Source organism: Malania oleifera, chromosome 8 (genome assembly GCF_029873635.1).
Source record: "Malania oleifera isolate guangnan ecotype guangnan chromosome 8, ASM2987363v1, whole genome shotgun sequence".
In the NCBI taxonomy this organism is placed as follows: domain Eukaryota; kingdom Viridiplantae; phylum Streptophyta; class Magnoliopsida; order Santalales; family Ximeniaceae; genus Malania; species Malania oleifera.
In genome coordinates this window covers 86,709,690-86,723,069 of record NC_080424.1, presented here as the reverse complement: position 1 = coordinate 86,723,069, position 13,380 = coordinate 86,709,690, and the positions used below count along the sequence as shown (strand labels likewise).

The 13,380-nt window shown below is 38.1% G+C and overlaps 1 protein-coding gene across 1 annotated transcript; it reads right to left on the bottom strand.

Annotated features, from left to right (window-relative positions):
• Nucleotides 1–11,585: 11,585 nt before the first annotated feature.
• Nucleotides 11,586–12,828, bottom strand: LOC131162946 (sterol carrier protein 2). The gene is made up of 4 exons (XM_058119577.1): nucleotides 12,506–12,828; nucleotides 12,325–12,385; nucleotides 11,956–12,058; nucleotides 11,586–11,863 (listed from the first exon to the last, which is right to left on the bottom strand). The coding sequence occupies exons 1-4, from the start codon at nucleotides 12,632–12,634 to the stop codon at nucleotides 11,782–11,784; spliced, it is 375 nt and encodes a 124-aa protein (XP_057975560.1). The 5' UTR covers nucleotides 12,635–12,828; the 3' UTR covers nucleotides 11,586–11,781.
• Between the last annotated feature and the right edge of the window lie 552 nt (nucleotides 12,829–13,380).

The window sequence follows — 13,380 nt, the reverse complement described above, 5'->3', positions numbered from 1 at the left end:
ACTCTCACCAATTAACATACTAACACTCAATAATAATACTAAGACATATATGACCTCTAACACTACCCCTCAAGCTCAAGCATAAATGTCATATGCTTCTAGCTTGTTACAAATGAATCTAACACAAGCACCCCACAACACTTTGGTAAACAAATCAGCAAGCTGCATATCCGACTTCACATGAGCGGTTGTAATGAGCTTCTATACAAGTTCCTCCGACACAAAGTGGCAATCAACTTCAATCTGCTTCGTCCGCTCATGAAAGACCGGGTTGGAGGCAATATGAAGAGCAGCTTGATTCTCACACATCAACTTCATAGGCTGAGAATGCGAAAAACCCAATTCTTCCAACATGTTCTTCAACCAGACAAGTTCACAAGCAGTGTGAGCCATTGCTCTATATTCTAATTCAACACTTGACCTTGCCACCACAGTTTGTTTCTTACTTTTCCAAGAAACCAAATTACCACCAACCAAATTACAATACCCTATGGTGGATCTCCAACCGGAAGGTGATCCAACCCAATCTGCATCTATATATCCATGGATATAAGTGTGTTCCTGATCACAATATAAAAGACCACCCTCAGGTGCACCTTTGAGATATCTCAAGATGCGAATTACTGCATCCCAATGACTTGTCCTTGGAGAATCTAGAAATTGACTCACAACACTTGTTGCAAAAGATATAGCTAACTGAGTAACTGTGAGATAATTCAACCTTCCAACAAGTCTCCAATATTGTCCAGGATTAGGTAGCAAATCACCCATATCTGGCATTAGCTTGTTGTTAGGACCCATGGGTGTATCAACCGGTTGAATCCCAATAAGTCAGTTTCATCCAACAGAGCAAGAACATACTTCCTTTGTGACACAACAATTCCAATACAAGATCTAGATACTTCTATACTTCTATACCCAAAAAGTATTTCAACAGTTCCGAATCTTTGGTCTAAAACTTGGTTATAGAAAAAGTACTCTGAATACCTTTATCACCATTACCTGTAATAACAATATCATCCACATAAACAACAAGAAGGATCCTACCCAATGAAGTATGACGACAAAACACGAAATGATCCACAACACACCATCAAAGACCAAACTCAAGTACTACATCATTGAAACAACCAAACCATGCTCTAGGAGGCTGTTTTAAACCACATTATTGAGCCGACACACTAAGCTTGACTCCCCCTGAGCAACAAATCCAGGTGGTTGCTTCATATAAGCCTCCTCCTCAGGGTCACCATGCAAGAAGGCATTTTTCACATCTAGCTGATGCAGAGGCCAGTGACAAGTAGTAGCCAAGGAGATAAACAAGCGTACTGATGTAAATTTGGCAACTAGAGAAAAAGTATCAGAATAATCCAAACCATACACCTAAGTGCATCCTTTAGCAACAAGACGGACCTTCAAACAAACCACAGAACCATCAGGGTGTAAACCCAGTGACAACCAACCACAAACTTGTCAGGAGGAAGCGGTACCAAGTCTCAAGTACCATTATCATGTAAAGTGTTCATCTCCTCAACCATATAATCCCTCCACCTAGAATGGGCTAAGGCTCGCGAAACAAATTAAGGAAGGGTAGTAGATGATAGAGCGGTAACAAAACAATAATAGGAGGGTGATAAGGAGTCATAAGAAACATAATTGGAAATGGGGTGTTGAGTACATGTGAATTTACCTTTCCGATCAGCAATAGGAGGATCAACATCATGGGAAGTATGATCATCAGACAAGGAAACCAAAGGCATGAAAACAGAAGTTAAAGGGGACTCTCCTCCTTGGAGCCGCCGTTGTGGATACACCTGCAAATTAGGATGATTAAGACGATAAGGAGGACTCAAATTACATGGACACTTAGATGGTTGGTTGTGCAAGGACAGCAACATAGAATCTAGAAGATTTGGCAAAAGAAGAGACTCATTGAGCTCAGACGAACTCATTGATTGGGTGTAGTAAGGTGTAGGCTCTAAGAAGGCAACATTGGCAAAAACAAAAAAAGCTATACAACATAGGGCTATAACAACGATATCCATTTTGAGTATATGAGTAGCCCAGAAAGACATGTTTTATAACGTGAAGATCCAACTTATCCACCCCAAGAATTAATTAATGAACAAAGGACACATACCTAAATATACAAGGAGGAAGAGATAAAAAAAGGTGAATTAGGAAAGAAACAAAGTAGGGAATTTTGCCCCTAAGAATAGAGGATGGCATTCTATTGATCAAACAACAAGCAATAAGTATAGCATCACTCCAAAACACTTTAGGTACATGCATTTTATAAAGTAAGGTTCAAGTGATTTCAAACAGATGTCTATTTTTCCACTCTGCAACCCCCTTTTGTTGAGGAGTGTGGGCACAAGATGATTGATGAACAATACCAAACTGAGTCATATAAGTAGTGAATGTGCACCAAAATAATCTTTAGCATTATCACTTCGAAGTATTCAAACTGGCAAACCAAATTGAGTTTTATTTCAAAACAAAAGGCACAAAATACATGAAATAACTCAGAACGATCTTTTATTAAATATAACCAAGTCATTCTTGAATAATCATCCACAAAGGTTATAAAGTATCGAAAACGCAACATGGACATGACCCTACTAGAACCCTAGACATCTGAATGAACTAACATAAAAGGGCTTGCAGCCCGTTTATTGACTCACGAAGCAAAAGAAACACGATGGTGGTTTCCCAATGACAAGACTCACAATCGAGAGACTAGACACAGAACTCAAACTAGGAATAAGACATTTTAACTTTTCCAATGGGTCATACTAGAAATAATACATTTTAACTTTTCCAATGAAGGATGGCCCAGGTGACAATGAATTTGAAAAGGTGTGGCAGCATTAGTGCAAGTGGTAGAAGGAGATAGCGGCTCAAAGTGATAGAGTCCGCTAGTTTCACACCCTCCGCCAATGTCGTCTTCAAATCCTAAATAACCACGGAATAAAGGAAGAATGTCACTGAACAATTCATGGATTTAGTACTTTTGCTAATGGACACAAGGTTGAAAGGATATTTGGGAATATATAAAACCGAAGGAAGAGAAATAGAAAAAGTAGGATTTACAATCCCAATTGCCTTGACAGCTATAGTAGATCCATCAACACAAGTGACACAAGGTAAATTTGCAAGATATTGAAGAGGAGAAAAATCTAGGTATACACGTGATATGATCAGTGGCAGCGGAGTCTATAACCCAAGGACTAGGATGAGAAGTATTGGATGACAGGCATACTCTGTGATTACCTATTTGGGCAAGAAATGCAATGGGAAGACAAGCTTGTTGTAACGCTTGATACTACTAGAACTTGGAATACTCTTCCTCTGACATAGATATGGTACGTTGCCCCCCACTCGATCCCAAAGGTAAGGAGTCGGTGGTGGCTGCCCCCAAAGGTGTGAATTCGGTGGTGGCTGCATTGGCAACACGTGATCGTCTACCATGAAGAACCCAACACTGCTCAATGGTATGATTATTCTGTCCACAATGAGTGCACTTGGGAGGAGTACCTCTGCCTCGTCCGTCTTTACCACTATGACTGCTCAAACCATCGCAATAACTTTTGCAGTTATTTGGAGAATGCATGCTAAAGGAATCACGAAGGACACGAGAATAAACATCGGTAAATGATGGCAACTCAGCACTACTAAGTATCTAAGACCTAACTCCCTCAAACTCAAGCCTCAAGCCTGCTAGAACACGAAGAACTGTCATCTGCTCCCTCTGCCTCTACATCTCACGAACGTCAACAGTTATAGGTTGCACGACGTTAAGCTCCTCATGAATATGTTTTCTCTCCAAAATAATCTGCAATACTCCTATCTCCTTTTTGTAACTAAAAGTATTCTTGGGATAAATCATACATACATGTAATGTTACTGAGAATAGAAGTTTGACATAATCCCATATCTCCTTGCACGTATCTTGATGCATACACATCTGTCCAATTTGTGGCTCCATTGAATTCCATAAAAGAGAAACAATCAAGGCATCTTCCTGAACCCACACGTCTTTTCTCTTCTCATCAAAAGAATCAGATTGGAGCAAGTGGCCAAATTTCCCTAATCCTACTAAATAAATCCGAACAACTTTAGACACCATTGAACATAGTTCTTTCCATCCAAATTTTGAGTCGTTATTTGTGGCAACGATGTAGGAAACAAATTTTTGGGATTCATAGATTCCATCCCAACAATCGCAAATCAGCAATCACACCAAAAACAAGAAGAACAATCAAAACTAATCAGGACAATCACAAACTATGGGAAGCACTATCACAACAACACATGAGGTGAACAACTCACCAAACAATATAGCACTGTCACAACTAAACATGCAAACGCTGCCACAGCTCCAAAAAACTCACAAAGAAGCCTTCACAAACCCTGAACAAAAATGAACGGAATACCACGGGTGCATGGACCAAAAAGGTTGAATGTTTTAGCAAGAAACTGGCCTAATAGCTTGGTAATATAGCCTAAAGAAGGAATCAGAGCATGGTAGAGAAAAAAATAAGAAAAAAGGGGTCGGAACTTCACTCACGCACCAGCACGTGTGGTCGGCCATGCCAACATTTGGCCGGCATGTGAGGGCGTGTGGGGTTTCCTTCGGCAATGGGGTTTTGTGGGGTGGGTCATTAGGGGGGTCTATTTATGGGTATATGGTTGGATTTATGAAATAATATGAGATTGAAGTGGATCTAGAAAGGACATCCGTGAGAATGGTGTTTTCCAACGACGACTAAGGGGAATAGGGTTTAGGTTGGATCACGCTCTGATACCATGTTAAGATTTGATTAAAATGAATGGCCTACTTGAAGATAGGTCTCTTCCACTAATTATAATACAAATTAAATACATTCTAATGACAATAATGCCCTTCCTAACTCTCACTAATTAACGTACTAACACACTCAATAATAATAATACTAAAAGACATATATAACCTCTAACATGGTCAATTAAACACAATTTGGTATTGTGCAGAAGCCACTGATAAAATGATTCATAAAGCTTAACGAACTTGACATCTATAATAAACTCAGGCATGCCATGAAGGCCTAGATTTTAGAAGACTTAGTGGTTGGGTTTGTGCCTTTGAATGAGCATCTAAGACAATCATAGTGGCTTTAACATGTGGATGGATCCTCAACAGCAGAAGCAAGTGGAGCAGCCCCAATGCTAAAGTTAACTAAAGTGGATGTGAACAAGTACGCCCTTCAATTTGAATCCAAAGCAATAAGTATGCCATTTTAGTTTTTTAAAAAAATTTAGAACCAACTTAAAAAAATGCCGCATTAGGTCCTACTAGACACAACCAAGATGCTATCATTTTGTTTTACCTTGAGAAAGCACGAATAATAAAAAGATCAAGTGCAAAAAAGAGAGGAAAAGAAGATTAGTTAATGAAATATGACACATCAAAAGACACTGGTAATCTTGGGCTGCATGGACAAATGGAGGTATCTACAAGAGACATTTTATAAATTGAGAGAGAGAGGGGGGGGGGGGGGGAGAATATACTCATCAAGATAAAAATCAACTTTTCAGTGCTGCAAATTTTAGATTTCTTTTGTTGACCAAAATTAAAAGGAGGCAAACACAAAGAGGGATTCAAATGAAAATTAAATAAGCATAACAAGTAGGTTGACTTAAATACAATAGGGAAAAAACGGTCAAGATAAGGAAAAGAAAGTATCCTAAGAACAGATAAATTAAAATCTTGTTATGTAAAAAGAAACCAAAAAGGGGCTTGGACAAAATGGACCATCCAAGATCTCCAAAGAATGACCTAAAAGGAAAATATGAAGTCCGTTATTCAATAATCATACAATTACCACATACTGAGACGAACACAACCTCTCTTTTTTTATCTATAATCCAAAAGAATGTTTCATTAAAGGAAAAATATTTACATTTTTCATTAAGGGAAAAATATTTATAGTAGATACAAAAACCAGCATCCAAAAAATTATAAACAGAAAAACTACTTACAGAAAGAAAACCTGCCAACTACCAAACAGAAGATAATGAACAAATCACAAAAGGCTTAAAACTAGAAACAAAAGCAACAAGAGAAAAACAAGACTAGCTGTATAGTGTTTTTCTTTTTGGACTAATAAGACTACCAGCGTTGTAATTACCTGGGGATAAAAAGACTTATCTGAGAGATAGCTGTGAGGAGTGAGGCCAAAAGAAACAAGCAGCCCATGTCAGACAATGATTCTGAACCTGCTATAAGCTGCTGACACGAAGCAAGAAATATCTCCACCAAACGAACACGTATTTCAGCCGAAGAATACTCACGAGCAGGCCAGGAAGGGGGCTAATTTGCATTACCACATTTTGACAGAGCCCACTGCCAGAGGGATTGGACTCCCCATGTATGTGATAAAATCGAACCTCATTTAATAGTACACAAATTTTTAATTTTATCAAATGTAACGCATGCTTCCAAAGCCTCTCTTCAGCTAGCAGCTTTATCTTATCAGCCTGATCTGAGGGGAAAATCCTCAAATCTTTTAAATTGCTACAGCCTCTCAAGATTGGACTCCATGTTCGCAGTTAGCTCAAGAAGATGCAAATCCCAACTATTCTTCATTGTCCACCAGCCGGCACCCTTTTGGCATTGCATTGCTCCATACAAGGATGCTGACACAACATCTATAGGCCTTCAAAAAATTTGTTTCTAAGTTCAGAATGACGTTGGTGCCCAATGAAAAGGTTTTTAATGGTTTTTGAAATTACTCTAGCTACCATCCAGACACTGCTTTTGGTTTTCCACACACTGATCTCCAGAGAGAGCAATCAACGACTTGACAGAACAAGAGCACCGACATCAAAGTCAACCCCAATCTAGAAAAGGATTTCTCATCTATTATAGCTACATAGATATTAGAACCAGAGAAATTTATGCTGGGTGCTTTTCACATCTGATCTTATCCTCATCCACAAAATAGTCAATTTAACAATTCCTGAATTAGCAAATGCTTGCAAATTAACCTCCATCTGAGAACCAGGGAAAAATAGAAAATATAAAAAATCACTCCAGCAACAGAAAACACCACAATCTCCAATTAATCCAGTAACTGATTGTACCACTCCATCCTCTATGAAATGATCAAACAAATAGATAAATGAAGCATAACCTATTACGAAAGGAGAATCAGCGGAAACATTGGTGATGCAAACTCCAAGATAGGCAAATAAATGAGTGTTCCTCATATTACCCTGGTGTCAGGAAATGGTCAATACTACTCCATGTGGATCCATTTTTATGAATGTCAAAAAGTTGCAGCATTGCCTGCAATTCATCCCTGTGATATTCCACTTAAGTCCATTATAACTACTTCCTTTGAATAGCTGCCTGCAAAATAATTCTCTGTTTTTTTTTTTTTTTGGCCAAGCCAAAGGCTAAGACAATTACAGCTCCAATTGCAATGCACAGAAGTAAAAGAATCCCAAATCTCTCAAAGCCGATAAAATTTGGCAAAATTTCCTCTGCCACAAGATCAAAAGGATATCATCACTCCAATCTAGCTGCCTCTTTCCCTCCTTTTCTCCTCTTTCTGAAGCTGGTAATGGCAACCCCATCAAAAAGATGTCCCTCTCCCACCTTTCTCATCTGCATACCCATGGTTTATCACACATCAACAATGCCTAGTCACCCTATCTTACGGAAAAGCTAAATTAGTGTTTTCAATTTGATCACATGTACATATCTTTGTAATTTTGAGATCATAATCTCCAAAGCAGCTATCCATGGGAAATAGGCAATAAAGGAATAATTAATGGAAGGTTCAAACACCTAATATCTCAATTTCAATCTCATGCACAACTTTTTCATGCAGTTATGCTGTGATCCTAACCAATGGCCAAGAATGGGTCTTTTTCTTTTTTCTTTTTTACTTTTTTATTTTTGGTGGGGGGTGGAGGAGGGATGGATTTAAGAGGCTTCTGTCCAATTCATCAACGTCCCTCTCCTTCTTCACTGCCACTGTTTCTAAGCAAGGAACTTATTTTCTGCTTGATGCATCCACAGCTAACCAATTTGAGTCATATATCAAGCAATGAATGTACCATATATTCAAAACTTGATTTTAATTAATCACATGGAAGGAAAGTACTAGTAATAAATCCTTAGATAATTGAGACTTGAATGCAGTGCCAATCTTCACTTCGGGCTAAGCCATCATTTTGACCCTCAACAGACTCCCTTAAAAATGAAGTGCATGACCCAACAATAATCACAAAGCTGCAAACAGCTTCCACTATAACAACAATAATCACTCTCAACAATATGCATACCTCAAGGGGATATATGGAAAGCTTTAAAGAATTAGAAACACCATGCATTATTCATCATATACTACAATTCTAACCTGAAGTATTTCTTAATTAGCATAAAGAAATGAAAAAAGGAAAGGGGAGTTGGATGAGTCTTACAACTCACAATGAGACCCACTTCCCAATTATATGTTGCATTATTGATTTAACCATTCATTAAATATTATACCTTGAAGTAAATAAACCTTATGGTTAGGCATGTGGAAGACAGCTATATTCAGGATCCTGATACAAAGCTGGCTTGACTTGTTTGCTCTTGGCAAATATATTTATTGCATTTGGACACTATTATGACCGTATAAAGATCATATGACACTTTACAAACTGCATCTACACTCCGCACCGCATGCTTGGTTGACCATGCCCAGCCAAACACTTTGTAGCATCGCCAGCAGCAAATTATCAAATGTTAAAGCCAATGAAAAGACTATAAAAGGAAAGTTAGCTCCCTTTGCATCCAGTCCATGTGTACAAAAGTCTAGCTCTCCTTATTTTCTCTCACCCATTTTTTCCATAATCCTCCTCAGTTTAAAGCTTCTTATTGGTGAATCTTTTCTGTAGAATTACTATTGTGTATTTTTCAGCTCTCCAATCCTCACAAATTTTTGAAAAAATGCCTCTAAATCACAGATGATACAGCCTTCTTTGCATTAACTCAATATACAATTCAACGTATTAAGAACAACCCTTGCTCCACCATTGGATACATGGTTATGTTACACTCTATCAAAAAGATTGCATTGCACTAAGTGTTTATAATCTTTCAAGAAAACATTTACCCCTTAGCAATTCATCAATAATATCAACCAACTAACAAAAAGCCATAAATCTGCTATGATCTTTGTATAATTGTGTATTATTTAGAAGTTGATGAGGACTACTGTCACATTGCTGTCTTCCCCAACCATTTCATGAATATAAGAAATACATGCAAGAAATGAATTGACCTTTTAGAAAGAGATCATATATATTTGTAATGGAGATTTTACAGTAGTATTGACTGATTGTACATTAAAAGTTCAGCCAAATTCTTTTTTATTCTCTATCATACAAACCAATAAGGATGCCAATGAAAATTAATTTCAGCATATCAATTCAATTCTATTTTTGCTTTAGTACTTTCCTTTTTAGAAAAAATTGATGGCAAAAACAAATGCGAGATTGAAGATTCAGTGAATTTGCTGTGAAAAAGAACAGAATTTTACATTGATGGAGGCTGAATTTCCGATACATTGTTGGCACTTGGCCCACAACCTAACAACTTAAGATTTTGGCCGAAGTTGTATCTAACATGGAATTAGACCCATGGTTGCCAAGAGGTCTTAGGTTCTAGTCTTGTTGCCCGCATTCATTATAAGTTTGTTAACAAAAAAATTGTTGTGTACCCAATATGGGTGTTCTTCATTAATTGTTTCTCTCTCCACATGCAATCATGCTGCACGTGCAGGGGAGCGTTAAGGCTTGATATACATTGCTGACCCACAACCAGCTTCAGCTTTTTGGGTGAAGTGTTAATCAAACACTATGAAGCGAATTTTGTGTTTTAAGTGTAAAAGTGGCATCTATTTGCACTGAGGTGTAAACTGTAAAAAATATGGAAAGGAAAAACTAGGGGTTAGCAGTTGTTGATAAATACCTCTGCCTATTTTCTTGTTGTGTTGTTGGTTAGTCTGAATTATTATATTTAAGGTGTTGGAAAGAATACTTGCACTGGTTTCCCATTTTTTGACTAAATTTTATCTTTTTATCATTGTGTGTATCTTTATGAGAATGTGAATTCCAAATGAATTTATGAAACCCAACAGAGAAGCTGTGCACCAACAAAATATAACTACCATCGAATCTCAAATAGAATATACATTAACATTTACAAGATTCATAATTGTAAATGTTCGCAAAAGTACAAGCAAAGGCACCTCTGCATGTAAAGCATGTGGAGATTCCAACTAGTTGGCACTTGGTAAAGAAATGAAGAAAAGCATTTATCAAAAACAGACATGTCTTGGTGCAACAGAAAGGGAGGGTGAGGAAGGCAAACATGGGTGATTACAGCAGTGGTAAGTTTAGGAATAGGATTCCTCAATGAGTACCACATTTATCATCTACCTTCCTCATTCCATGATCCCCAATCAAACACCTATCATCACCAAATTCTGAAGAAAAGAAATAACATTGTGGAATATGGAGAGAGAGAGAGAGAGAGAGAGAGAGAGAGAGAGAGAGAGTCGCATTCTGAACCTGAAATAATAAGATGACTACTCAGGATGAGGAAGAGAAACTGGAGATGAGTGTAACATGGAGAATCTCTCTCTCTCTCTGGAAGGGTTGGGAGAACTTAAGCTCTTCTCTTCTATTTGTCCATTAGAGGGTGTTATCCTGTCTTCTCTGCATTCATAGCTTGGGTTGGTAATACACAAGATTGATGCTGTAGGCAGAATGCTCAAACAATATCTAGCAGTACAACTATAGTACAAACTCCCCCTTCGAATTTCATGAACAATAGGCAAAGCTGCAAACTCAAAAGGTGGTATACGGAATACTTCATTTCAGTCAGAGGGCGGAACTATGGATTATAAAGCATGTGACTGAACCAAAACAGTGCTCAGAACACAAGACACACAACTAAAATAATATATATTTCAGCAAATACTCATGTTGCTTCACCACAGCAACAATGGTAACGACAGAATATCACCATGATCTAGAAATGAATGCAAAATAATGGCTCAGAATCCTCTATACATTTATCAAAAGGAAATAAGAAGGTAGATTCCTCCTGCCATTAGCCTTGTGTACGACAGAAGGCAAGAACTGCGATTCAAACAGGCATATCCTGTGTTTTAAATGAAAAAATTAACCTCAAAACTAATCTTAATTGTCCACATGTGAATCAAGTGCGTGTACCAATTAAGGGGAATACTAATTGACTCAAGCCTTACTAAGGACCCAAGCCCAGCATGGATACAGGCTGAAGATATATTTGATACACAAACCAAGATAAGAAGAAAATTTTCAGTGACCACCAATCCATAAGAAAAAACAATTAGGCAAATCCCACCATCAATTCTGTATGAAAAATGCTTTAAACAGGAGGCACAAGAAACAATCATATAGTCGTCAATTTGTAGATAAACAACCCTTCAGCACTATCTAATAAATTTCACTTGCACATTAAATCATACATCAAACAGCCCACGTGATTCCAAAGAGGAAAAAAGATAAAGAGCACATTCAAATTTATTAACATAAAAGGATTCCCCAAATTTAGATTCCAACTACATGAATAGATGAACCATTTATGATGACAAACATATATATGACTGGTTTTTTACCCCAATACAAGTGTAAATATCCGATCTAAAATTAATGTTTCAGGACTACAACAACGGCCCCACCTAACATATCTCCTCACATCTTTGAAGGCTTTGGGAAAATATCCGGAGTGAATTTCTGGGCTGCACTCAGACTGCCCTTAATTTTCATCGCTCCCCTGCATCCATCACAATGTCACAACAACAAGCATATCAGCTGAGATTCGTTGAGAGAGATACAGAGAGAGAGCCAAATGGCAACTCGGCATACCTCATGAAAGCAATTTGGGGATTCATCTTGCCGGTGGCAACCTTCACAAAATCTTCATCCTTGAAGGAAAAGGCAGCATCAGGTTTCCCACCTTCATACGACCCTATATATTGCCAAAAACCGAGAAGAAGAATGAGGAAACAGTGACCAAGACAGTGACCAAGAAAACCCAACTCAGGTACTCAGTTTCACGTATGTGTGAGCAACAATTGATGCATTAATTCGAAGATGAAACATGCAGTCGTAGGGTTTATAATCTTGTAGTTCTTCAGCCCAATTCTTAGTTCCTTTCAGCCGTACCACGAGGAAGCATAGAAAAGACAAGGACACACGTTGAACCAACACGAGCGCAAAACCAAAAACCCTAACCTTTGGTAACCTCTCCTTTCTTGAGATCCACGACATAACTCACCTCATCGATTCCAATTTTCTGTTAATCATAAACGCAAACCAGAACAAAACTTAGGATTTAAATTAGGGTTAGAATTGAAGTACGAGAGATTGAAGTGCCTAGTGCCGCTCCGAGAGAGAGCGAGAGAGAGAAGGGGACCTTGGGGGCGATGTTGATTTGATAAACGAGGCCGATCTTCTTGGTGAGATCTTTGCCGGCATCGGAGGCGAGGTGGAGCTTCATCTGCTCCAGCAAGGCGACGGACTTGAGCTGGGTAGAACTGGCCATTGGCGTTTGCTACAATGCGCGGGGTAGGTACAGGAAGACTCACCATTACTCTCACGGCCTTTTATGGAGGAGAGGAGGGGAGAGAGAAGAGTTGTGGCCTGTGGGGAGTGGGCGACTGACGAACTCACGCAATAACTGCATCCGCACAGAGACAACTGATGCGGTCGTCACACATACGAACATTTTCTGGTATTGGATGAGGTTGACGTGGTCCGTCAGAACTTCTAGGCCCAGCGGATCCTCTCGGGTGCAAAACGGGTTTAGGCTCGGATCCGATTGTCATCTAATCATTCTTCCTTAACCTCAACCACCAACATTGGATTTAAATTAGCTTCTTTTAAATTATTGAGTTTAGTTAGAATAGCTCACTCTTTTTTTAAACTCAAATGTGAATTAAATAGACAAATCATATATCATTTATTGATATTAATGCATCGGATCTTAACTTTATATTTATGTCTTTTATATTGATTATTTGAGTTTTAAACTTCACATAATTTTAAATATTACATATAAAATTAATATTGACTAGCATAATCTAAATATTATAGTTTTAATTTTTTTGATAGGTCAATGGGTCTACTTTTTAAGCTCCTTGTATAAAGGGGCATATTTTTTCATGTATCGACTAAATTACTCTTTTACTTGTAAGAAGGCTTGTATATCCTTCTATCATTTACTTTAAAACACTTAGCTAGGGTTGCAAACTAAATAGGTTGAGTCAAGCTATGGTTAGCTCAAGTTTG

Excerpts from the sequence above, each read along its gene's own strand:
- LOC131162946 (XM_058119577.1), bottom strand. The coding sequence starts at position 12,634 with ATGGCCAGTTCTACCCAGCTCAAGTCCGTCGCCTTGCTGGAGCAGATG. Across the intron at positions 12,386-12,505 it reads AAATCAACATCGCCCCCAAG|AAAATTGGAATCGATGAGGT; the intron begins GTCCCCTTCTCT and ends TATGATTAACAG. Across the intron at positions 11,864-11,955 it reads CCCCAAATTGCTTTCATGAG|GGGAGCGATGAAAATTAAGG; the intron begins GTATGCCGAGTT and ends TGATGGATGCAG.